The following is a 27,049-nucleotide window of genomic DNA, read 5'->3' on the forward strand; positions in this document are numbered from 1 at the left end:
GGCCAGCATACACATGAAAAGATACTCATCATCAGGGAAATGCAAATCAAAACCAGTGCAGTATCACTTACACTTGTTAGAATGGCTATCAAAAAGACATGAAATAAAAAATGTTGGTGAAGATGTGGAGAAAAAGAAACCTTCATGCATTGCTGGTGGGAATGTAAATTGGTGCAGCCACTGTAAAAGACAATATGGAGAGTCCTCGAAAAATTAAAAATAGAAATACCCTATGATTCAGTAATGCCACTACTGGGTATTTCTTTAAAATACAACACTAATTTAAAAAGATAAATGCACCTCTGTGTTTACTGCAGCATTACTGTCAATAGCCAAAACATGGAAACAGCTAAAATACCCATCAAAAGATGAATTGAAAAGACGTGGGGTGTGTGAATCGAATATTAGCTATACAAAAGAATGAGATCTTGCCTTTTATAACAACATGGATAGACTTAGAGGGTATTATGCTAAATGAAATAAGACTGAGAAAGACAAATTACATATTATTTCACACAATAAACAAATAAAAAGCAGAAACAGACCCATAAATATAGAACAACTAGTGGTTGCCAGAGGGGAAAGGGATAAGGCCTGGGCAAAATGGGTGAAGAGGAGTGGAAGATAGATGCTTCCAGTTATGGAATGAATAAGTTATTCATTGTATGGTTTTGTAATCACATTGTAAGGTGACAGATGGTAACTACTTTTGTGGTGAGCACAGCATAATGTATCGACTTTTCAAATGACTAAAGTAACGTTGTATGTCAAGTATACCTTAGTAAGATTTTTTGTGAGTCTACAGAAAATGAAACTCAAAAATATACTATTTACAAGAGCATAAATATCCTAAATACTTAGAAATAAATTCAAGGAAAGACATGCAAGACCTCTACATAGAAAATTATGAAATACTGTGTCAAATTGAAGACCTACATAAATGGGAGGATATATAACATGTGGACGGCTGAATGTTCTAAACATACCAGTTCTCTATATTGATTTTTAAAATTCAGTGCAAAACCAATTAGAGTCCTAACCATATTTTTTAATGTAAATTGACAATTGATGATAAAAAGGAAATGGAAATGCAAGGGACCTGTGGAAGGAGCCAAGATGCCCTTCAAGAGACAAATGGATAAAGATGTGGTTCATACATACAATGGAATATTACTCAGCCATCAGAAAGGATGCATACCCACCATTGCATTGACATGGATGTAACTGGAGGAGATTATGCTCAGTGAAATAAGTAAAGCAGAGAAAGACAATTATCATATGGTTTCACTCACATGTGGAACATAAGAAATAGCATGGAGGACAGAAGGAAGGGGGGAAAATCAGAGGGGGAGATGAACCATGAAAGACTATGGACTCCGGGAAACAATCTGAGGGTTTCAGAGGGGAGGGAGATGGGGGGAATGGGTTAGCCCGCTGATGGGTATTAAGGAAGGCACATGTAATGAGCACTGGGTGTGAAATGCAAATAATGAATCATGGAACACCACATCAAAACTAATGATGTACTGTATGGTGACTAACATTAAAAAAAAAAAATGCAAGGCACCAACAAATAGTCAAGGCAATTCTGAACAACAAAGCCAGAAGACTTATATTACTGGAAATCCAGGCCTTTTACAAATCTGTAGTAACAGAAACAGTGATAATGGTGAAAGATATAATGTAGTTACCTGACTTATGATAAAGGTGACACTGTAGTGGAGAAAGGATTATCTTTTAAATAAATGGTACTGGGTTATCTGGATATCCAGGTGGTTAAAACATCATTTCTAAAACCCTGCCCCACAGTGTATACAAAAATCAATTCTAGATGGAATACAGATCTAAATATGAAAGGTAAAATAAAGATCTTAAAGAAGACACAAGAAATCTCTGCAACACCTTAGAGACTCACTTAAGACTTTCTTAAAACAGGGCACAAAATGTAAGAAACCTAGTGGAAAAAAATGGGTACTTCGTACTACATAAATTGGAGTACATTAATACTAAAAACTTCTGTTCTCAAAAGACTATTAAAAAAGGCAATCCAAGAGTATGACAAAATATTTGTAGTATATATATCCAATAGTGGATTTGTATCAGAATATTTAAAGAACTCCCGAAAAATCATAAGAAAAAGGATAATAACACAATAGAACAATGATAAGAAGTCTTGAAAGGCACTTCACAACACAAATATCCACATTTGCAATAAACATACAAAACGATATTCAACTTCATGAGTTGTCAGGGAAAATACAAATTAAATTTACAATGGAATCTACCTTCCAGAATGAGTAAAATTGTGGCAGGGGATAACAAGTGTTGGCAAGGGTGTGATGACCTGGAATTCTCATGTACTGATAAACTGCTTCAGCTACTCTGGAGAAATCTTTGGAGGTATCTACTGAAGTTGAATGTATGCAGAAATAGATGTATTTGCAAATGATACCAAGAGTATTTGTAAGAATCCCAAACTGAAAACAACCCAAATTTTGTTTCACATTTGGTGATAAGTAAATAAATTGTGGTACACATTTGGAGTATATAATAGAATAATACACATAAACATATGGGTGCATTTCACAAACACTGTTAAATAAGTCAGATCCCAACCATCCCCAGAAAAGACCCTAATACTCATCCCTATACATTACTGCAGTACATATATTTGTGAATGCACCTATTTCTAGATAATGAGGAGGGATTCCCTTAGAAGATCAGGTAAAACTGAGTTGTAGTATTATAAGTCAGGAGTGTTTATCCTTTGGAGGTATGAGAAGGGGACAAGGAAGCCTTTTCGGGGTGTGGATAAAGTTCAGTTTCATTATCTGGATTATAGTTATATGAGTGTGTTCACGGAGTTGAACATTTATGGTATGTACACCCCTCCAAATGTATATTTTAATGTCTACCTCAAAAAGTACACACTCATTTTCCTATGATAGAAACAAAATTCAGCCCCTTAGAAGCAAACATTGTGATATAACCATATTCTTTGTTGAAACCCCACGCTTTGGGATAGAAGTGTATAATGATCTCGAAATAACTGCAAAGGCTTTAGAAGAAACAGAAAAGTAGGTGTGAGAAACAAATCTAGCATTTGAATTGTCTGGTCAACAAATAAATATGTGAACACTAAATAGATATATCTGCTGGTAGGTACTCTAACAGTAAAGGACCCTAGAGATTCCTCCCCTACCTTCATTGCCAAATATTTCCTTTTTTCTGAGTAAAAGACTTTCCTAAGCATTTAAGCATTTGAAGTCAACTCTTTATAGTCTTTTTTCCTATTATCCATCACACCCTATAGATCTTTACTATTTATTTAAATACTTTTTAAATACTTTAAGATTTCTTGAAATTCCTGACCTGAGTCATCTTTGTGTTATGTCATACCCTGTCGCATCAAATTACCTTACATTGAATCAACAGAAGAAAGGTTATAAACTTAGCATTCATACCACCTGACATGAAAATATTCGCCAGCTGTTTCTTGTGCTTAAATGATTGTGTTCCAAATTCTAGATTATTAGCTTGGAAAAACAGTAAATTTTATAAAAATTTAATAGTCATCTCTGTACATTATTCTAGTGTGTAAATTTATGAGTGCACCCAATTCTAGATAAGGAAAGAGTTTTATTAGAAACATGTTTCTCTTTCACAGGAAAAAAGATGTGTAGCAATCTCTCTGCATCATACTTTCTTCATCTGTAAAACAGATAAGTTGCAAGATTGTCATGACCATTAAATGAGGTAATGCACCGTGTTTGACATATTCTGTAACATCTAGTAAGCATTTACTAAATTATGGCTAAAATCATAATACCTGGATTCTGGCTCTAGCTCTTGCACTGATCACTGTGTAACTATGAGCAAATCTCTTAGCCTTTTTGAATAGCATCCCCCAAATGGGCCTAACAACACCTGTCCTGTTTATCCTTTAGGTTGTTAAGATAATAAAATGATGTAGGTAAACTATAAAGCCAGTAAAAATGGATGGTATTATTATGGTCCTGATGGAGGTTTAGAGGTTAAGTACCATAAAAATGAGATTTAAAAATCCATTTTATATAATCAAGAGAGCTGTACTTGATTTGTTAGTTTTGCAGATAATACACAAGTCATGAACATTATAGAAGCACCATTTTTCTGAGTATCAGAACTACAACTTCAAGTACATCTCAAATCAGAAGTTACTTAATGTGAATATTCGGTCCTGTTCATCACTCAGAAATAAGACCTTAACACTTGAATTTATGTAGTATAGAGTGTATGACAAGTGTATTGAAGGTTTTTGTTGAGAAAGTTCTTTGGTCTCAGGAATTCACTTCTAACAAAAATGATATGTTATTTAGCATAATTACAATTTGTAAAGCCCTTCAAAGATGGAAAACACTCTATAAATGCTTAGCATTTATTGCTACTAACACCTAACGAGGTTAAACTCTTCTTCAAAATGCATCTACCATTTGATGAATTAGTTGTTTAAATAACATGACATGACAAAAATGGTAGCTGCTGTATCATGAGTGATTTCATGATTATAGCAATCATTAGAACTTCTGTTATTAAATAGTTATAACTATTAAGCCATTATTCTACTAAGGTTATTATTGTCTTAGAAAATTGAGGCACTGAAAAGTGAAATAATTCATTTGATGGCAAACTTTAAGCTGCTACAGAATAAGGCCCAAGCCTCTGAGAAACTTCTGCAGTACAGATGCCACAGAGCTACACTGGCCAGTCTGCTAACCACTAGTATGTATGGCTGGTGAACTCTTGAAATGTGGCCAGTATTACTGAGGAAGTAACTTTTAAATTTTATTTAATTTTAAATAATTAAAAGTTAAAAACTGATACTCAGTTTAGTAATTATAAAAAAAAATGTGTGGACTAACCTGGGTACCTAAAACTACTTCAACTGTAAATTTTATGAAATCTAAATACAGTTAAAGTGTTTCCAGTGATAATTTAACATCTGATTTGAGATGTACTTGAAGTTGTAGTTGAGAATGTAAAGTTATGTATATGGCTTGCATTCTGTTTCTATTGGACAACACTATTAAACAGGTTCTAAGCCATGCAATAAATTATACATGATATGGAGCTTATTACTCCCTCTTTTATCCTTCCAATCAAATTATAGGAAGTTAGAGAAGGATATGTGAATGTTAAAAATGTTATTCAGTCTGGTAGTTAAAATCAGGTACAGTTATAGAATCTTTGATAGGTGGAAATTTTGCTCTTGTGAACTATAACCTGGGATCGCCTCAGTGATGTTCTCTTACATGATTAATAACCAAAAGAAAAGAAAAGAAAAAAAAAAAGACCGATGCAATTTGCTTATTTCTGTGATGTGAGTACTCCTACTGTGGTCATTTTCGAGCTGCCAACATGATGTCACTGAACTTTGTGTATCTCTTCCCAGCTCTATTGGCACTTGCAAGGCCATAGAAGCCTGTGCTAATAATGCATCACTAGAATACCTTCTGAATTCCTGACATCTTCATTTCTTGAAAGGTGTGTATGTATGTGCATGGTAGCAGCTGAAATAGGTCAGCTTTAAACTAAATTCTACCTCACAGCAAACTATAAGGATATATAGATTATATCTGGGAATGTAGGGCATTTTATTTTCTTTAAGCCTTTGGGAACTAAGTGACTATAAAAACTCTGATCGTTCCCTGATTCCCTTAGGAATATAGGTTTATGGTAATATGAAGCCATTTTGTAAACTTTAAAATGGTTAAAAGAGGTATTTTGATAAAACATATGTATGTTTTTAACTCATAGGCTTTACAGACGAACTATATAACAGATTGTTTTGTGAACAGTGGTTTCCAGGGGACATGGTAAGAACTGATATAAATTCTGACACATTACATAGAGAATTTTATACATGCAAAATAAGTGTTAGAGGTCCAAATTCAGCTCAAAAGTAAACTAATAATTTTATGATTTTTGTCAGCTAATATGTGAAATCATCGTTTATTTAGAAATTATTCAGTTCCTATATTAGCTTTTCTGCTTTTGCACCTTGATGTTACTTTATACCGAAATTTATTGTATATAGGAAGATTTAATCCAAAAGAATCTTTTGAATAAAGCAATTGCCCTGCTAAGAGAATATTCGAACTAATTTTTTTCAATATGGGTTTGTACAATTAGGTAGATATGAATAAATTTTTTTTTTTTTAGAATTGTATGTTGTCTAAAATTCTTTAGTATCTTAATTGGGTTCCACCTGGTCATCTAATCATATGCATAAAGTTTCAGTGCTGAAAAAGATTTAGAGTCTTCCAGTTCTGTCTCCTTATTTTATACATGAGCAAACTGAGACACAAAAAAGTGACTTTTAAAATGTCAGATGGTTAGTCTTGACTAGTTTCGCCAGAACTAGAACTGTCCTGACTACCACCCTGAACTGCATGAGTCTATTTGTCCATCCACATTTTGTGATTATTGATAGATACTTTTGTTGTACTCCACACTGGCCAAATTAGCACATATTCTATTTATTCTTAACTTTATGGTTTCATTAATTATTCTTAATGTTACATACTAATCCTCAAGTAAAATTCTTCATTATTTACTTGCAGAAAATTCAATTGGCAATAATTCTGGCCTGGATCAGCACAATTTACTATTCTGAAAATAAGTAAAACAGAGAAGAATGCTTGAAACTAACTTCTTTCTGAAAAGGAGAAAAAGTAGGGTTAAAACCCAGAGAGTGTAATATTTGCACCTTTCTCCACAGAAAAATACTATTAACATCTTTTGCTAAGTGTCAATTTATCACTAGGTGAGTTCTGAAAAGATGACATCTTGTTTCATTATATAGTTAACATATTTTAGAATCCTGAATACTATTTAACTGTTTAAATACTGGAAAGTTCTGACCTGAAAATAAATACCTAATTTAGAGAAAATCTATACTTAAGGTAATTAAGAACTGGTGTTATTTAACATGTCACATTTTGTGACTGACAGTGTTATGTTGCCACAAAGAAAGCAACAAAGGTTGGATACAGATGGATTCTAAGGAACTTTACTGGAAACTATAAATCTCTTTTAAGTTATACAAGTAATAGTCTTGTGTAGACCTCTGCAGCTAAGCAAAGCAGTTAGTCTTTGATGTGCTTATAATCATGAAGGGTTTAGGATTATATCTTTAGGCAAAGATGCCTAGAGATAGGAAGGTATAGATCAAACCTGACATCATGACACAATAAAGAGAAGATAGGTGAAGTGGAGCCAGAAGTAGGTTGGCATGAATGAATCTCCGAAGTCAAACAAGTAATAGAATGTGGCCTCTCAAGCAGTGTAGGTAAACAGTTAAACCCAATTTTAAATTGCAGAATTTAAAACTTCTTCTGTAGATTAATTTTAGAAGCTTTTTATAAAAATAATGAGGTATTTTAAGTATAAGAGCAAAGTTTTACCTCTTAGATAACTCTGAGAAATTACCAGATATCACTGACAAACATCAAAGACCTTTTAAATGAAGAGAGATACCACATTCATGGCTGCAGTAGTCAATACTTTACTTTAAAAATGTTAAAATTAGGTTGGTGCAATTTCACTTAAAATACCTGGCCAAAAGTCGAGGTTCAAGGAAGCTGGTGGAGTAGGGGGATCTTGAGGAGGATCTCAGCCCATAAACACTGAGCTAACAGCTACCTTTAAGCACCTAACTATGAAAACAACCTGCAGATTGGCAGAACAGACCTTCCACAGTTAATCGTAGAGAGGAAGCCACATTGCAAAGAGTAGGAGGGGCAGAGACACAGTTGGGACCCAAACCCCCGGTGAGAATAAACACGAATCGGAGGAAAACCAAAAGCGGGGAGAAAGGAGAGGATCAGACCCCACATCAGGCATCCAGGCACTGGGAAGATGAGTCCCCATAACATCTAACTTTGAAAACCAGTGAGGCTTAACTTTAGGAGCTTTTAAAATCAGTGCAGCTTAAATCTGGGTGCCTTAAAAATCAGTGGGCTTAGCTCTGGGAACGCTGAAGGATGACCGTAAACTCAGTCCCTACCCTTAAAGAGTAAGTATAATAACTTGGCCAGGGACACAGCACAGAAGCGGCAGTTTGAAAAGTGCCTCAAGTGTACACAAAGATTTATTTACTAATCTCAGAACATACACTGAAAGGGAAGGGACTCTTCAGGATATTTCTCCAGGAGCAAAAGTGCTGGCAGGTGTCCTTTCTCTTCCTCTCTCCCAAACTAGCTGGACGCCTGGGGGAGCCAGTGGTAACACTCTCCACCTACCTTGCCAGCACTGGCAAGCCCACCCTTGTGTTCTGCATGGACCCACCTGCCTCAACAGGCATCCCTCCAAAGTGGCTCCTGCTCTGCCACATCCTGCAAGTAGCCCTGGCAGGGCCCAGCACTACTGCAAAGTGACACCTGTCCTGGTGAGAGTGTAAGATAACCCCCCACACCCGCGTGCCAGCCGTTCCAACAGCCGAGCCTTTTCAGTGGCTGTGCAGGGACAAAGCCCTGCTGCTTGGTGCGCCTGCAAGCGCAGATATGTAGGTCTGACTGCTTACCTTGCCCATCAACAAAAGCCTCCTGGCTGGCCATGCAGAAAGCAAGTTCTGCCACTCAGCGTACCTGCAGCTGTGCAGTGGTTAATTACAGACAGCTAACTTGACCACTGACTTTGCCCACCTCCAAGCCCACAGTTGCCTCAGACGTACCTCTCAACAGCACAGAGACCAATCCCTGTCTGGTGCACCCACAGCAGGCAAGGTGGGTCAGCAGCCTGGTCTGAAGGCAAACATGGCTCAGTCACAACAGCACTGTGCATGTGATCCACAAGCAGACACCCCTGCTGTGCCTGGTTCTGGTGACCAATGGAGATTGCACTGTAGAGCACCACAGGACCACTCCTACACAAGGCCACTACTTTCAAGACCAGGAAATGTATCTGATTTTCTCATACACAGAAACAAACACAGAGAGTTAGACTTACAAGACATGTTAAAGGGAATTCTCTGGGTGGAAAGATAAGGCCATAACCAGAAATAAGAAAATGGTAAAGGAAAAAATCACGGGTAAAAGTAAACACAAAGTAAAGGTAATAGAAGATCCACTATAAAACCAGGATGGATATTAAAACACAAAAGCAGTAAGATCAAATATATCTACAAAAAACAGTCGAGATACACACAAAAACTGTAAAATATGACCTCATATACATAAAACATGCAGGAGGGAGTAAAAATTTAGTGCTTTTAGAATGTGTTTGGACTTACACAAACATCAACTTAATATAGACTGCTGTATACGTAATGTTAAATATGAACCTAATGGTAACCATATATCAAAAACCTATAATACACAAAAAATAAAGCCTAGCATAACACTAAAGAAAGCCATGAAATCACAAGAGAAGAGAAGAAGGAACAGAGAACTACAAGAACAACCAGAAAACAAGTAACAAAATGGCAGTAAGTACATTCTTATCAGTAATTACTCTAAATTAAATGGACTAAACACTCCAAAAGACATAGGGTGACTGCAGAGATTAAAAGAGGCTCACTTCAGACCTAATGACTGAATGTGAAGGGACAGAAAACTATGTACCATGCAAATGGAAACAAACAAAAAACATAGCAATACTTATATCAGAAAAATTAGACTTTTAAAAAACTTTAGCATGAGACAAAGAAGAGCATTTCATAATGATAAAACAGATCAATCCAACAAGAGGATATAACAGTTGTAAATATCTATGCACCCAAAATTGGAGTACATAGATACATAAAGCAAATATAAAGACATAATGAAAAATATTGACGGTAATACAATATAAGGAACTTTAATACCCCACTTACATCAAAGATAGATCATCCAGAAAATCAACAAGGAAACATTGACTTTGAATGACACATCATCAGACCAGCTGGACTTATTAACATACAGAACATTCCATCCAAAAACAACAGGAGAGACATACTTTTCAAGTGCACATGGAACACTTTCCAGGATAGATTACAATTTAGACTACAATTCTCAATAAATTGGTATCATTTGATTTTTTCTGACCACAACACTATGAAACTAGAAATCAATCACAAGATAACTGGAAAAACACAAATATGTGGAGGCTAAACAACATGCTACAAAACAATTAGTCAACAACAACAAAAAATCAAAGAAGAAATCAAAACACAAATGGAAACAAATGAAAACACAGCAGATCAAAATCTTTGGGATGCAGTAAAAGCTGTTCTAGGAGGGAACTTCAGAGTGATACAGGCCTACCACAAGAAACAAAAATTTCAGACAATCTAACTTTACACCTAAAAGAGCTAGAAAAAGAAAATCTAAAGCTAGTAGAAAGAAGGAAATAATAAAGATGAGAGCAGAAGTAAGTGAAATACAGACTGCAAAACAATAGAAAATATCAATGAAACCAGGAACTGGTTCTTTGAAAAGATCAACAAAATTGATAAACCGTTACCCAGATTCATCAAGAAAAAAAAAAGGACTCAAAATCAGAAATAAAGGAGGAAATATAAAGGATTATAAGAGGATATTATAAAAAATCATATGCCAACAAATTGGACAACCTAGAAGAAATGGATAAATTCCTAGAAACATATAATCTTCCAAAACTCACTCAGGAACAAACAAAATTTGAATGAGACTAATTACTAGTAATGGAATTGAATCAGTAATGAAAAAACTTCCAACAAACAAAAGTCCAGAACCAGACAGCTTCACAGTGAATTCTACCAAACACTTAAAGAAGAATTAATATGTATTCATCTTGAACTTTTCCAAAACATGAGGAAGGAAAACTTCCAAATTCATTCTATATGGTCAGCCCTGATACCAAAAATAAATACAGACACTACAAAAAAAAAAAAAAAAAAAAAAAAAAGAACATTTCAAACCAATACCCTGATGCACATAGATGTAAAAATCGTCAACAAATATTAGCAAGCTGAATTCAAAAACATTAAAAGGATCATTTGCCATGACCAAGTGGCATTTATTCCAGGGATGCAAGAGTGGTTCAATATTCACAAACCAACCAATGTGACAAACCATATTAACAAAATGATAAAAAATCATATCATTGTCTCAAAAGATGCAGAAAAATCATTTGACACAACGCAACGTCCACTCATGATAAGAACTCTTAAAGTGGGTATAGAAGGCCAATACCTCCACATAATAAAGCCCATAGAGGTCGGAAAAAGATGGTGGAGGAGTAGGGGACCTTTTTTCAGCTGGTCCCCTGAATCGAACTGGATATCTACCAGATCATCCTGAACACCCACGAAATCAGCCCAACACATAGGAAGATACATCTGGATCTCTACAGATGAAAATCTCCAGCGCTGAGTATTGAGGTATGAAGCGGGGAGCCGTGAAACCGCACACAGATATCAGAAGATAAACGGAAGAGGGAGGGAGCTGCCATGCTCGGGCACCGGGAAGCAGTAGCCACCTGCACTGGGGAGCGGGCGGACTCGCAGACGGGCACCCGTGAGAGAGCAGACTGAGACCGTAAGCCTGGGAACGCCCATGCAACCAGACGGAAAACCAGCGCTGTGGAGCAAGCACGAACCACACTGAAACAGGGAGCTCAGAAGTGTGCATGGGAACTGGGGACAGCTGGCGGTGTTAGAGGCACAAAGGACAGAGACGTGCCGGCCCTGGGAGCAAGGGCTGCAAGAACGGCTATGGAGCACACAGCCCAGAACACTGCAGGGTTTTCAGCAGCACCGACAGAAACAGAGTTAAAGTGGCCAGGAGAGCTCAGTGGAGAGCGGACTGCAATCTCTCTGTTCTGAGAAAGAAGCTAGGATATGGTCATTGCTGCTCTGAGTCTCACAAGAGTCACAAAAAACCACCAGGGAAAGCCGCCAGAGAACAAAGGCCCGGAAATATTGGTTCACATTGTGCCCATCCCCATCCCCCCTCGCAGGGGACGGGGCAACTCTACCCAAAGAGGGTTGCCTGAGTATCAGTGTGGCAGGCCCCTCCCCAAGAAGACAGGCTGAAAAATCAAGAAGCCCACATCCCTAAGGTCCCTATAAAACAAGTGCACACTGCCTGGGTCCTGGTCAATAATTTGGGCTCTGTACATCCCCGCAACCTCTCCTCATCGGAATGATGATGAGGAGAAACCCCCCCAGCAAAGAAAGGAGACAGAGACTGTGGCCTCTGCCACAGAAATGATGGATATGGATATAACCAAATTGTCAGAAATGGAGTTCAGAGTAACAGTGGTCAAGATGATGTGTAGGCTGGAAAAAAATATTAATGAAAATATTAACGAGAATATAGAATCTCTAAGGGTGGAAATGAGAGCAAATCTGGCAGAAAATAAAAATGCTATGAATCAAATGCAGTCTAAACTAGATGCTCTGATGGCCAGGGTAAATGAGGCAGAAGAATGAATTAGTTAATTAGAAGATGGGATGGAAGAATAGAATGAAAAAATGGAAACCTGGCTCAAAAAATCCAATCTCAAGAATGTAGATTACGGGAGATTACTGACTCAATGAAACGTTCCAATATCAGAATCATTGGCATCCCTGAGGAGGTGGAAAAAGAGAGAGGTTTAGAAGAGATATTTGAACAAATTGTAGCTGAGAACTTCCCTAATCTGGCAAAGGAAACAAGCATTCGTGTCCAAGAGGCAGAGAGGACCCCTCCCAAGATAAATGAGAATAGACCACCACGTCACATAATAGTGCAATTCGCAAATATTAGATCCAAGGATACAGGGTTGAAAGCGGCCAGGGGGAAGAGAATCCTCACGTACAGAGGGAGGAACATCAGAATAACGCCAGACCTGTCTACAGAGACCTGGCAGGCTAGGAAGGGTTGGCAGGGTACAAAGCTCTATCTGAGAAGAACATGCAGCCAAGGATCCTTTATCCAGCAAGGCTGTTATTCAGAATTGATGGAGAGATAAGGACCAGGATCAGAGAATTTTGGTTCTGATCAAAGAATTTTGATCTCCAGGAGCAGCAGAAACTGAAGGAATACGTAACCACCAAACCAGCCCTACATGAGCTATTAAGGGGGGGGTTCTATAAAAGTAAAGAGGCCCCAAGAGTGATACAGAACAGAAATTTACAATCTATAGAAACAAAGACTTCACAGGCAATATGACATCATTAAACTCATTTCTCTCAATAATCACTCTCAATGTGAATGGCCTAAATGCTCCCATTAAGACACAGGGTTGCGCTTTGGATAAAAAGACAGGACCCATCCATTTGCTGTCTACAAGAGACTCATTTTGAACCTAAAGATACATCCAGACTGAAAGTGAAGGGATGGAAAACCATTTTTCATGCCAATGGACCTCAAAAGAAAGCTGGGGTAGCAATTCTCAGATTAGATTTTAAACTAAAGACTGTAGTTAGAGATACAGAAGGACACTATATTATTCTTAAAGGATGTATCCAACAAGTGGATATGACAATTATAAATATCTATGCCCCTAACAGGGGAGCAGCTAGATACACAAGCCAACTCTTAACCAGAATAAAGAGACATATAGATAATAATACATTAATAGTAGGGGACCTCAACACTCCGCTCTCAGCAATAGACAGATCAGCTAAGCAGAAAATCAACAAAGAAACAAGAGCTTTGAATGACATACTGTACCAGATGGACCTCATAGATATATACAGAACACTATACCCCAGAACAACAGAATACTCATTCTTTTCGAATGCACAAGGAACGTTCTCCAGAATAGACCATATACTGGGTCACAAAACACGTCTCAACCGATACCAAAAGACTGAGATTATTCCCTGCATATTCTAAGACCACAATGCTTTGAAACTGGAACTCAATCATAAGGAAAAATTTGGAAGATAAAGACTTGGAAAATAAGAACCATCCTGCTCAAGAATGATTGGGTAAACCAGGAAATTAGAAATCAATTTAAACAATTTATGGAGACCAACGAGAATGAAAACACAACGGCCCAAAACCTATGGGACACTGCAAAGGCAGTCCTAAGAGGAAAATACATAGCCATCCAAGCCTCACTCAAAAGAATAGAAAAATATAAAATGCAGTTTTTATATTCTCACCTCAAGAAGCTGGAGCTGCAACAGAAGAACCATCCTAACCCATGCACAGGAAGGCAGTTGATCAAGATTAGAGCGGAGATCAATGAATTAAAAAACAGGAGCACATCACAGCAGATCAACAGAACTAGAAGCTGGTTCCTTGAAAGAATAAATAAGATTGATAAGCCACTGGCCGGACTTATTCAGAAGAATAGAGAAAGGACCCAAGTTAATAAAATTATGAATGAAAGATAGAATCTCTAAGGGCGGAAAGGGAGAGATCACTACCAACACCAATGAAATAAGAAGGATCATTAGAAACTTTTTTTTTAAAAGATTTTATTTTATTTTATTCGACAGAGATAGAGACAGCCAGCGAGAGAGGGAACACAAGCAGGGGGAGTGGGAGAGGCAGAAGCAGGCTCCTAGTGGAGGAGCCTGATGTGGGGCTCGATCCCATAACGCCGGGATCACGCCCTGAGCCGAAGGCAGACGCTTAACCGCTGTGCCACCCAGGCGCCCCGATCATTAGAAACTTTTATCAACATTTTTATGCCAATAAATTAACCTGGAAGAAATGGATGCCTTCCTGCAAACTTATAAACTACCAAGACTGAAACAGGAAGAAATTGATTATTTAAACAGACCAATTAATTATGAAGAGATTGAAGCAGTAATCAAAAATCTCCCCAAAAACAAGAATCTAGGGCCTGACGGATTCCCAGGGAAATTCTACCAAACATTCAAAGAAGAAGTAATACCTATTCTCCTGAAGCTGTTTCAAAAAATAGAAACAGAAGGAAAACTACCAAACTCATTCTATGAGGCCAGTATTACCTTGATCCCCAAACCAGGCAAAGACCCCATCAAAAAGGAGAATTACAGACCGATATCCCTGATGAATATAGATGCCAAAATTCTCAACAAGATCCTAGCTAATAGGATCCAACAGTACATTACAAGGATTATCCATCATGACCAATTGGGATTCATCCCTGAGATGCAAGGGTGGTTCAGAATTCACAAATCGATCAGTGTGATAGATCATATAAAAAAAAAAAGAGTCAAGAACCATATGATCCTCTCGATTGATGCAGAAAAAGCATTTGAGAAAATACACCATCCTTTCCTGATTAAAATAATTCAGAGTGTAGGGATAGAGGGTACATTCCACAATTTCATAAAAACCATGTATGAAAAGCCTATAGCGAATTTCATTCTCAATGGGGAAAAGCTGAAAATCTTCCCCGTAAGATCAGGAACACAACAAGGATGCCCACTCTCGATGTTATTATTCAACATAGTACTAGAAGTCCTTGCAACAGCAATCAGACAACAAAAAGGGATAAAGGGTATTCAAATCATCAAAGAAGAAGTCAAACTGTCTCTCATTGCAGACGACATGATACTCTATGTGGAAAACCCAAAAGATTCCACCCCCAGATTACTAGAACTTATACAGTAATTCAGTAATGTGGCGGGATACAAAATCAAAGCTCAGAAATCAGTTGCATTTCTATACACGAACAATGAGACTGAAGAAAGAGAAATTAGGGAATCGATTCCACTTACAATAGCACCAAAATTCATACGTCATCTTGGAATTAACTTAACCAGAGAGGTAAAGGATCTATCTATATTCTAGAAACTACAGAGCACTCTTGAAAGACATTGAAGAATACACAAAAAGATGGAAAAATATTCCATGCTCATGGATCAGAAGAATTAACATAGTTAAAATGTCTATGCTACCCAGAGCGATTTACACTTTCAATGCTATCCCGATTAAAACACCAATGAAATTTTTCGAAGAACTGAAACAAATAGTCCTTAAATTTGTGTGGAATCAGAAAAGGCCCTGAACCGCCAAGGAACTGTTGAAAAGGAAAAACAAAGCTGGGGGCATCACGTTGCCTGATTTCAAGCTATACTACAAAGCTGTGATCACAAAGACAGCATGGTACTGGCACAAAAACAGACACACAGAACAATGGAACAGAATAGAGAACCCAGAAATGGACCCTCAGCTCTTTGGGCAACTAATCTTTGACAAAGCAGGAAAAAACATCCAGCTGAATAAAGACAGTCTCTTCAATAAATGGTGCTGGGAAAACTGGACAGCTACATGCAAAAGAATGAAACTTGACCACTCTCTCACACCATACACAAAGATAAACTCTAAATGGATGAAAGACCTCGATGTGAGACAGGAATCCATCAAAATCCTAGAGAAGAACATAGGCTGCAACCTCTTTGACATCAGCCACAGCAACCTTTTTCATGACACATCTCCAAAGGCAAGAGAAACAAAAGAAAAAATGAACTTGTGGGACTTCATCAAGATAAAAAGCTGCTGCACAGCCAAGGAAACAGTCAAAAAAACTAAGAGGCAGCCCACAAATGGGAGAAGATATTTGCAAATGACCCTACAGATAAAGGACTGGTATCCAAGGTCTACAAAGAACTTCTCAAACTCAATACACTAGAAACAAATAATCAAATAAAAAAAAATGGGCAGAAGATATGAACAGACACTTTTCCAATGAAGACAGACAAATGGCTAACAGACACATGAAAAAATGTTCAAAATCATTAGAGATCAGGGGAATTCAAATCAAAACCACATTGAGATAACACCCTACGCCATTTAGAATGGCAAAAATTGACAAGGCAGGAAACAACAAATGTTGGAGATGATGTGGAGAAAGGGGATCCCTCTTACACTGTTGGTGGGAATGGAAGTTGGTACAGGCACTTTGGAAAACAGTGTGGAGGTCCCTTAAAAAGTTAAAAATAGAGCTACCGTATGATCCAAGTATTGCATTACTGGGTATTTATCCCAAAGATACAGACGTAGTGAAGAGAAGGGCCATATGCACCCCAATGTTCACAGCAGCATTGTCCACAATAGCTAAATCGTGGAAGGAACCGAGATGCCCTTCAACAGATGACTGGATTAAGAAGTTGTGGTCCATATATACAATGGAATATTATTCAGCTATCAGAAAGAACGAGTTCTCAACATTTGCTGCAACATGGACAGCACTGGAAGAGATAATGCTAAGTGAAATAAGTCAAGCAGAGAAAGACAATTATCATATGATTTCTCTCATCTATGGAACATAAGAACTAGGAAGATCGGTAGGGGAAGAAAGGGATAAAGAAAGGGGGGGTAATCAGAAGGGGGAATGAAGCATGAGAGACTATGGACTACAAGAAACAAACTGAGGGCTTCAGAGGGGAGGGGGGTGGGGGAATGGGATATACCGGTGATGGGTAGTAAGGAGGGCACGTATTGCATGGTGCACTGGGTGTTATACGCAACTAATGAATCATCGAACTTTGCATCACACACCAGGGATGTACTGTATGGTGACTAACATAATAAAAATAATAATAATAAAAAAAGAAATGCTAGTATCAAAAAAGACAAAAGAGTCGGTGAAGATGTGGGTAAAAGAGAATAGTCAGGTACAGTTGGTGGGATGTAAATTGGTGTTGCCACTATGAGAAACAGTATAGAGGTTCATCAAAAAATTAAAAATGGAAATAACATATAACCCAGTCATTACATATCTGAGTATTTTTCTGAAGCAAGTGAAAACATTAATTCAGAAAGATTTATGTACCTCTTTTTTGCAGATTTATAATAGCCAAGATATGGAAGCAATGCAAGTGTGCAATAGATGAATGGATAAATACAATGTGATTTGTGTGTATGTATGCATGTGTGTACACACACACACACACACACACACACACACACACACACACTGGAATATTACTGAACCATAATAAAAAAGAATGAAATCTTGCCATTTGAGACAACATGAATGGACCTAGAGGGTATCATGCTAAGTGAAGTAAGTCAGACAGTAAAAGGCAAATACCACATAATTTCATTTATATGTGGAATCTAAAAAAAAAAAAAAAAAAACTGATCAAACAAAAGAAACTGACTCATAAATACAGACAAGAAATTGGTGGTTGCCATAGGGAAGTGGGTAGGAAAATCAAAATAAGTGAGAGAGATTAGGAACTACAAACTTCCATTTGTAAAGTAAGTCACAAGCATGAAAAGTATATTGGAAATATAGTGAATAATACTGTAATAAGGTTGCATGGTGACAGAGTATATAAGCATGCTTATCATTTTGTAATGTATATAATTGTTGAATAATGATATTGTACACCTTAAACTAATATTATATGTCAATTACATTTCTCTAAATACTTAAAGATTTAAAGCCAGAATTCCTTAAAATAGTGAGATACTGGGTCCAAGATGGCAATGCAGGGAGACCCTGAATTTACCCTCCTCCACAGACATGCCAAATCTATACGTATTGTTACAGCAATTCCTCCTGAAGAACTGAGGGCTGGTAGAACAGTTTCCTCACAACAAAAGAATAACCACATAGACAATGGTAAGATAGAGACATGACAATGAAAGGACCACCCACTCCTGCTGCTGCAAATAGCAGTGGGGAGGGATAGTATTAGTGACCATAAGCAGAGTCATCTGCCTTGTGGTGCAGAACAAAAGCTGCAGTTTAAAAGGTAACTAGAGGGGCGCTTGGGGGGCTCAGGCGGTTAAGCTTCTGCCTTCGGCTCAGGTCATGATCCCAGGATCCTAGGATCAAGTCCAGCATCAGGCTCCCTGCTCGGCCAGGAGTCTGCTTCTCCCTCTGCCCCTCCCTTCCCTGCTCATGTACACATACTCTCTCTCGCAAAAATAAATAAAATCTTTAAAAAAAATAAAAAAAGGGTAACTAGAATACAAGTGAACAAGCCCTAGAACCCTCCTAAACAGTAGGGGAGCTGCTGGAATTCTTTCTAGGTCAAAGGGGCAGGAGAGTGCCACCACGGTTTATGCTCTCATCAACCTTGATGGCACAGAACGGAGCAGGGTCTGCTCGCTACAGCCAGTCTGCAGTCTCAGTGAGTTTTCGGTCCCTAGCCCACTCCAGCCCTGGATACCCTGGGGCACAGGAAAAAAGCCATAGTTTAAAAGAGTGACTGAAATATAAAGAACTAGCCCTAAAACCCTACCAAATGGTGGAGGAGCTACTGGAACTCTGGGTGAGAGCAGCTGCTGAGCACCAAGGTTTACATTCTCCTTCCACCTTGATAGTGTAGATAGCACTAGGGTCCAAGTGTTCTAAATGGCCTACCACTTCTGTGAGCCCTGTGCCCCTAGCTCACACCAGCCCTGGCCATTCCAAGGTGGCCCCAGTGCAGTGCATCTCCGTCTCCAGCATGTTACCAGCAAGGTGGCATAGGCACAATGCATCCTAGAACACCCTGGCTCAGAGTTCTTCAGGACCTCCTGGCTCATAGTTGCTTTGGATACAACTGCCCAGCCAAGGTGTCCCCATGCACAGAGTACCCCAGGACGCCATAGCTTGCATTTGCTTCAGCTCTTCTGCCAGAGCACTCTGTGTGTGGGGAATCTTGGGACTGTCCCAGCCCATGCCTACTTCAGATATGGCCATCCCACTAGGATAGCCCAAGCACGGAGTACCCTGTCATGCCTAACTCATGCCAGCCAGAGTGCCACCCAGTGAACCAAAGTTACCAGGCACACACAGCCTACACAGAGTACAACCATACATAAGACCACTCCTTCACATTTCAGAGAAGCTTTTCTACATAATTCATAGAAACAGCCACAGAAAGTCAGCCAAAATGAGAAGACAGAGAAATATGCCCCAAATGAAAGAATGAAACAAAAACTTCAGAATTAGAAGTAAATCAAACAGATAAGAAATATGCCAGATAAAGAATTTAAAGTAATGATCATAAAGATGTTCACTGTGTGAAGAGTGGAAGAACTGAGTGAGAACTTCAACAAAGAGAGAGAAGATATGAGGAAGAACCAATCGGAATTGAATACAATAACTGAAATGAAAAATATACTGGAGAAAATCAATAGTTTTGTGGATGCAGAAGAATGGATCAGTGATCTGGAAGACATGGTAGTGAAAAGCACCCAATCTGAACAGCATAAAGAAAAAAAAGAAGTTTAAAAAATGAGGATAGGTTAAGGGATCTCTTGGATAATATCAAGTAAACAAAGATTCACATTATCCCAGAAGGAGAAGAAAGAAAAGAGAAGAAAACTTACTTGAAGAAATAGATGAAAATTTCTCTAACCTGGGGAAGGAAACAGACATCCAGGTTCAGAAAGCACAAAGAGTTCTAAACAAGATGAACCCAAGGAGGTCCACATAAAATATCAAAGATTAAAGACAGAATTTGAAGGGAGCAAGAGAAAAGTTACATACAAGGGACCCTACAAGGGTAACAGCTGATTTTTCAGCAGAAACTTTGCAGGTCAAAAGAGTGGCATTATATATTCAGAATGCTGAAAGGAAAAACCTGCAACCAAGTATATTCTACCCAGCAAGGTTAGTATTCAAAATTGGAGAGAGAAAGTGTTTCCCAAACAAATAAAGGTTTAAAAAGTTCATGACCATTAAACCACTTATAGGAAATGTTAAATGGACTTAATTAGAAGAAAAATATGAATTAAAAAATGTAATACCTAATAACATACACAGAAAACATGGAAGGGGGTAGTAAAAGTATTTTTTTTAAAGATTTTATTTATTTATTTGTCAGAGAGAGAGAGAGCACAAGCAAGGGGGAGCGGCAGGCAGAGGGAGAAGCAGGCTCCCCGCTGAGCAAGGAGCCCGATGTGGGACTCGATCCCAGGACCCTGCAATCATGACCCGGGCTGAAGGCAGATGCTTAACCAACTGAACCACCCAGGCATCCCAAAACTGCTTTTAGAATATGTTTGAACTTAAGTTACCATGAACTTCATACAGACTTCTCTATACATAGAGTATTATATATGAACCTCGTGGTAACCACAAACCCATACTTATAATATAAGGGAATTTATTACCCCACTTACATCAAAGGATAGATCATCCAGACCGACTATCAATAAGAAAACAGTGTCTTAGTTGGTGAGAATGCAAACTGGTGCAGCCGCTCTGGAAAACAATATGGAAATGCCTCAAAAAAGTTAAAAATAGAACTACCCTATGATCTAGCAATTGTACTACTAGGATTAACCCAAAGGATACAAAAATACTAATTCAAAGGGACACATGCACCCTAATGGTTACAACAGAATTATCAACAATAGCCAAATTATGGGAAAAGCCCAAATATTCATCAACTGATGAATGGATAAAGAAGAGGCGGTATGGTACGTATGGAATATTACTCAGCCATAAAAAAGAGCAAAATATTGCCATTTGCAACAACATGGATGGAGCTAGAGAGTATTATGCTAAGTGAAATAAGTCAGAGAAAGACAAATACTATATCACTCATATGTGGAATTTAAGAAACAAACAAATGAACATGGCGGGGGGAAGAGAAGCGAACCAAGAAACAGACTCAACTATAGAGAACAGAATGATGGTTACTGGGGGGGGAGGGTTTAAACAGGGGATGGTGATTAAGGAAGGCACTTGTGATGAGCACTGAGTATTGTAAATGATGAATCACTAAATTCAACACCTGAAACTAATATTGCACTGTATGTTAACTAGGTGGAATTAAAGAAAAAAATGTACAGAACATTCCACCCAAAACCAACAGAATACTCATTCTTTTCCCGTGCACATGGAACATTTTCTGGGACAGATCAAAACAAGTCTCAATAAATGAAAGATAGGTATCACATGTATCTTTTCTGACCACAACACTATGAAACTAGAAATCAATCAAGAAAAAAACCAGAAAAACACAAATATGTGGAGGCTAAACAACGTGCTACAAAACAAACAGTTGGTCAACAGCAACAAAAAATCAAACAGGAAATCAAACATGGAAATAAATGAAAATGAAAATAAATGAAAATGAACAATGGTTCAAAATCATTGAGATGCAATGAAAATAGTTCTAAGGGAAATTTAAATTAATACTGAGATACATCAAACAAAAATCTCAAACAATGTAAGCTTACAATTACAAGGAACTAGAAAAAGAACAAGCAAAACCTAAGATAAGTATAAGGAAGGGAAAAATAGAGATCAGAATAGAAATATATGAGATAAGGACTAAAATAAAAATAGAAAAGATCAGCGAAACCAAGAGCTATTTTTTTTTTTAAAAGATCTACAGAATTAATAAACTTTTAGCCAGATTCCTCGGGGGGGGGGAAGAGGGAGGATCCAAATAAATTCAGAAATAAAAAAGGAAAGGTAACAAAATACTACAAAAATACAAAAGATTAGAAGAGACTACTGCAAAAAATTATATGCCAACACATTGGACAGCCTAGACGAAATGGATAAATTCTTAGAAACATAATCTTCCAAAACTGAATGAAGAAGAAATAGAAAATCTGAACAGACCAATTAGTAGTAAAAAAATTGAATCCATTATCAAAAAACTCCCAATAAACAACAATCTAAGACCAGATAGATTCACAGTTAAATTCTACCAGATGTTTAAAGAAGTCAGTAGTGGGGAGCCTTTGTAGCTCAGTCGGTTGAGCATCTGACTCTGGTTTTGGCTCGGGTCATGATCTCGGGGTTGTGAGACTGAGCCCCACATCAGGCTCTGTGCTTAGTATGGAGTCTGTTCCTCTCCCTCTGTTCCCCCCCTCCTGTGCTCTCTCAGTCTCTCAAATAGAAAAATAAAATCTTAAAAAAAAATAGAGTACATATTTTCGTTAATCTATTCTGAAAAACAGAAGAGGAAGAAAAACTTCCACATATATTCTACAAGACACCATACTTTGATACGAAAACCAGACAAAGACACTACAAAGAAAGAAAACTACAGGCCAATAACCCTGATAAACAAAGATGCATAAACCCTCCACAAAATATTAGCAAACAACTTTGAATGATACATTAGAAGGATCATTCACTACGATTAAGTGGGCTTTATTCCAGGAAGGCAAGGATGGTTCAATATTTGTAAACCAATCAATGTGCAAAACTATATTAACAAAGTGAAAGATAAAAATCACATGATCATTCCAAGAGATGTAAAAAAAAAAAAAAAAGCTTATGATAAAATTCAACATCTGTTTCTGATAAAAGCTCTCAATAAAGTGGGTTTACAGGGAATATGCCACAACATAATACAGGCCATATATGAAAAACCCACAGCTAACATACTCAATAGTGAAATGCTGTAAGCTTTTCCTCTAAAAACTCAAATAAGACTAGGATGTCACTCTCATCACTTTTATTGAACACAGTACTGGAAGTCATAAGCACAGCAATCAGACAAGAAAAGAAATAAGCAGCATCCATATTAGTAAGGAATAAGTGAAAATGTCATCATTTGCAGATGATATGATACTATACATAGAAAACCCTAAGACTTCACCAAAAAACGATTAGAAATGATAAATTCAGTAAAATTGCAGGACACAAAATTAATACACAGAAATCAGTTGCATTTCTATACACTACTAATGAAGTGGCAGAGAAATTTAAAAAACAATCCCATTAATAGCAGGGAGATCGGTAGGAGAAGGAAGGGAAGAATGGAGGGGGGGTAAACAGAAGGGGGAATGAACCATGAGAGACTGTGGACTCTGGAAAACAAACTGAGAGTTTCAGAGGAGAGGGATGGGGGGATGGGCTAGCCAGGTGATCAGTATTCAGGAGGGCACGTATTGCATGGAGCACTGGGTGTAATACACAAACAATGAATCATGGAACACATCATAAACTAATGATGTACTGTATGGTGACTAACATAGCAATAAAAAATTAAAAAAAACCATAAAAATTAAAAAAGAATCGCATTTACGATGGCACTAAAAAAATAAAATACCTAGGAAGAAACTTAATCAAGGAGGTGAAAGACCTGTACTCTGAAAACTCTAAAACATTGATGAAACAAATTGAAGATGACACAAAAAAGGGAGATATTCCATGCTCATGGATTGGAACAACCCATACTGTTAAAATGTTCATAATACCCAAAGCAGTCTACAGTTTCAATGCAATCCTCATCAACACCAATAGCTTTTCCCCCCATAGAACTAGAATAATCGTAAATTGGTATAGAACAACAAAAGATCCCGAATAGCCAAAGCAATCTTGACAAGTATCATAATCCCAGATTTCAAGATACAATTTATAAAGCTGTAGTAATCAAAAACAGTATAGTACTGACACAAAAACAGATCCATGACACAGAATAGACAACCCAGAAATAAACCCAAATTTATAATGTCAATTAATCTTCAACAAAGGAGGCAAGAATGCACAATGGAGAAAAGACAGTCTCTTCAACAAATGGTGCTAGAAAACTGGATGGCTACATGCAACAGAATGAAACTGGACTAGTTTTTAACACCATACAAAAAAATTAAGCTCAAATTGGATTAAAGAGTTAAACGTTAGACCTAAAACCATAAAACTTTAGAAGAAAATATAGGTAATAATTTCTTTGACAGCAGCCTTAGCAATATCTTTCTAGACCTATCTCTTCAGGCAAGGGAGACAGAAGCAAAAATAAACTATTGGGACTACACCAAAACAAAAAGCAACCTACTGAATGGGATAAGATATTTGCAATGATCCATCTGACAAGGAGTTAATATTCAAAATATATTAAGAATGTATACAACCCACCACCAAAAAAGCCCATCAAACAATCCAGTTAAAAAATGGAAAGAGTACCTACCTGAACAGACATTTTTCCAAAGACGACAAACAGATGGCCAATAGGTACATGAAACAGAACTCAATATTACTAATCAGCAGGATTATGCAAATCAAAACCACAATGAGATATCACTTTACACCTGTCAGAATGGCTCTAATCAAAATGACAAGCAGTAAGTGTTGTTGAGGAAGTGGAGATAAAGGAACCTTCATGCACTCTTGGTGGGACTGTAAGTTGGCAGAGCCACTGTAGAAAACCATATGAATACTTCTCAGAAAATTAAAAATAAATATACTGCATGATCCAGTAATTCCACTACTGGGTATTTACCCAAAATGAAAACACTAACCTGAAAAGATATATGTACTCCTGTGTATTGCAGCATTATTTATAATAGCCAAAATATGGAAACAACCCAAGTGTCCATTAGCAGATGAATGGATAAATATGTATATACGTATACACATACGCACACACTCAACCATAAAAAAGAGTAAGATCTTGCCATCTGAGACAGCATGGATGGACCTAGAGGATATGCTAAGTGAAATAAGTCAGACACAGATAAATACGTGGAATCAAAACAAAACAAAACAAAACAAAAGAAACAAAAAGCAGAAACAGACCCATAATTATAGAGAAAAACTGAGGGTGGCCAGAGGGGATGTGTGTAGAGGATGGGCAAATGAGTCAAGGGGGAGTGGAAGATACAGGCTTCCAGTTACAGAATGAAGAAGTCATTGGATGAAAGGTATAGGGAATCTAGTCAATGGTATTATAATAGTGTTGTATGGTGACAGATGAAAGCTACACTTATGGTGAGCGTAACATAAGATATAGACTTGTGGAATGTATCATTGTGTGTCAACTATACTTCAATTAAAAAAAAAACACTGAGATATTTGTGCAAGTACAAAGAGACCAATGAAATAAAGAGCCCAGGAACATTCTATATATACACTATCACATTTACAAAATATTAATGTCTTCCCCACCAGAATGGCTAAAATGCAAAAGGCAGACAATATCATGCATCAGTGAGGATGGAGCAAGCTCTACTGTTATGGACTGCTGGTGAGAAGATAAACTGTTATAGCCCCTTAGGAAAACTGGAAATAACTACTGTAGGGGAGCAGATTTTTCCACCATAAAGCTATGTGCCTTTGGGATGCGGTGAAAGGGGAACCATCTTGCACTGGTAGGTTGACAGGAATGCAAACTGGTGTAGCCACTCTGGAAAAGAGGATGGAAATTCCTCAAAAAATTGAAAATAGAACTACCCTATCACCCAGCGATCACACTACTAGATATTTACCTAAAGAATACAAAAATATTTCTTTGAAGGGATATGTACACCCCGGTATTTATGCTGGCATTATCAACAACAGCCAAATTATGGAAAGAGCCCAAATGTCCACTGACTGATGAATGGATAAAGAAGAGGTGGTATATATATATACAATGGGATATTAGCCTTAAAAGGAATGAAATCTAATATTACACCACTGTATGTTAACTGGAATTTAAATAAAAACTTTAAAAAATAAGAATATATAAATTTGACTAAAAAAAGATACGCCTCTTTGGCATAATGATTATTCTAAGCTGGTATTTTTTAAGAAACTGTAGACACAACAATATGTCTGAAATCCAAGTTGCCCTTCCTTAAGAGACACTTCCATGTATAAGGGAAATCTCCATTTGGAAGGGTGTCTCCCTCAGTATCATGAAGAGGGGGATGACTCTTAGATGCCTAGAAACGGTCATCAGTGAAGAAGGCATGAACTTAAATCTGCATGACAACTTTAGCCTTTTTTTTAATGCTTTTTATGGTAACCTCCCATAACTGATCCTCTACCTACAACATCTTCTTTTGTTTTTTGATGGAGATGGTATTTAAGGTGACGGCTTCAGCCTATTTTGGTGAGATGCTAAGTTTTCCTGGATCTCTCCCATGTATACAGGAGGTATATGTATTATTAAACCTTGTTTCATTTTCTATTAATCAGGCTTTTTTTTTTTCTTGGATCTTTTTTTTTTAATTTAAATACAATTAGCCAACATACAGTACATCATTAGTTTCTCTATTAATCAGTCTTGTGTAAATTTGATTTTTAGTCATCATGGAAAAACCTTGAAGGATAGAGGAAAATTTCTTCCTCTTCCACACTATTAACGTTGAACATATGAATGTATCCTGTGTCACAGCAAATCCACTTTTAAGCACATACTCAGCAGATCTGTGTATACATCTGTTAAAAGACAAACACAAGTACATTCACAGCAACACTATTCACATAAGCCCCAAACTTGAAA

The 27,049-nt window shown here is 37.4% G+C and overlaps 1 protein-coding gene across 7 annotated transcripts in view; it reads right to left on the bottom strand.

Annotated features, from left to right (window-relative positions):
* WDPCP (WD repeat containing planar cell polarity effector) overlaps nt 1-27,049 on the bottom strand; it is a 466,454-nt gene that overhangs the window by 109,617 nt on the left and 329,788 nt on the right. The window contains exon 15 of one of the 7 annotated variants that reach the window (XM_045788086.2): nt 23,532-26,985. The exons of the other annotated variants lie outside the window; for them this stretch is intronic. Within the exon in view, the coding sequence (XP_045644042.1) occupies nt 26,936-26,985 (50 nt within the window). The 3' untranslated portion in view covers nt 23,532-26,935. Of the gene's footprint in view, nt 1-23,531; nt 26,986-27,049 lie in introns of those variants that run through there. 7 annotated transcript variants of the gene reach the window in all.

This window comes from Ursus americanus, chromosome 7 (assembly GCF_024610735.1).
Source record: "Ursus americanus isolate L20-20 chromosome 7, mUrsAme1.1.p, whole genome shotgun sequence".
Classification (NCBI taxonomy): Eukaryota; Metazoa; Chordata; class Mammalia; order Carnivora; family Ursidae; genus Ursus; species Ursus americanus.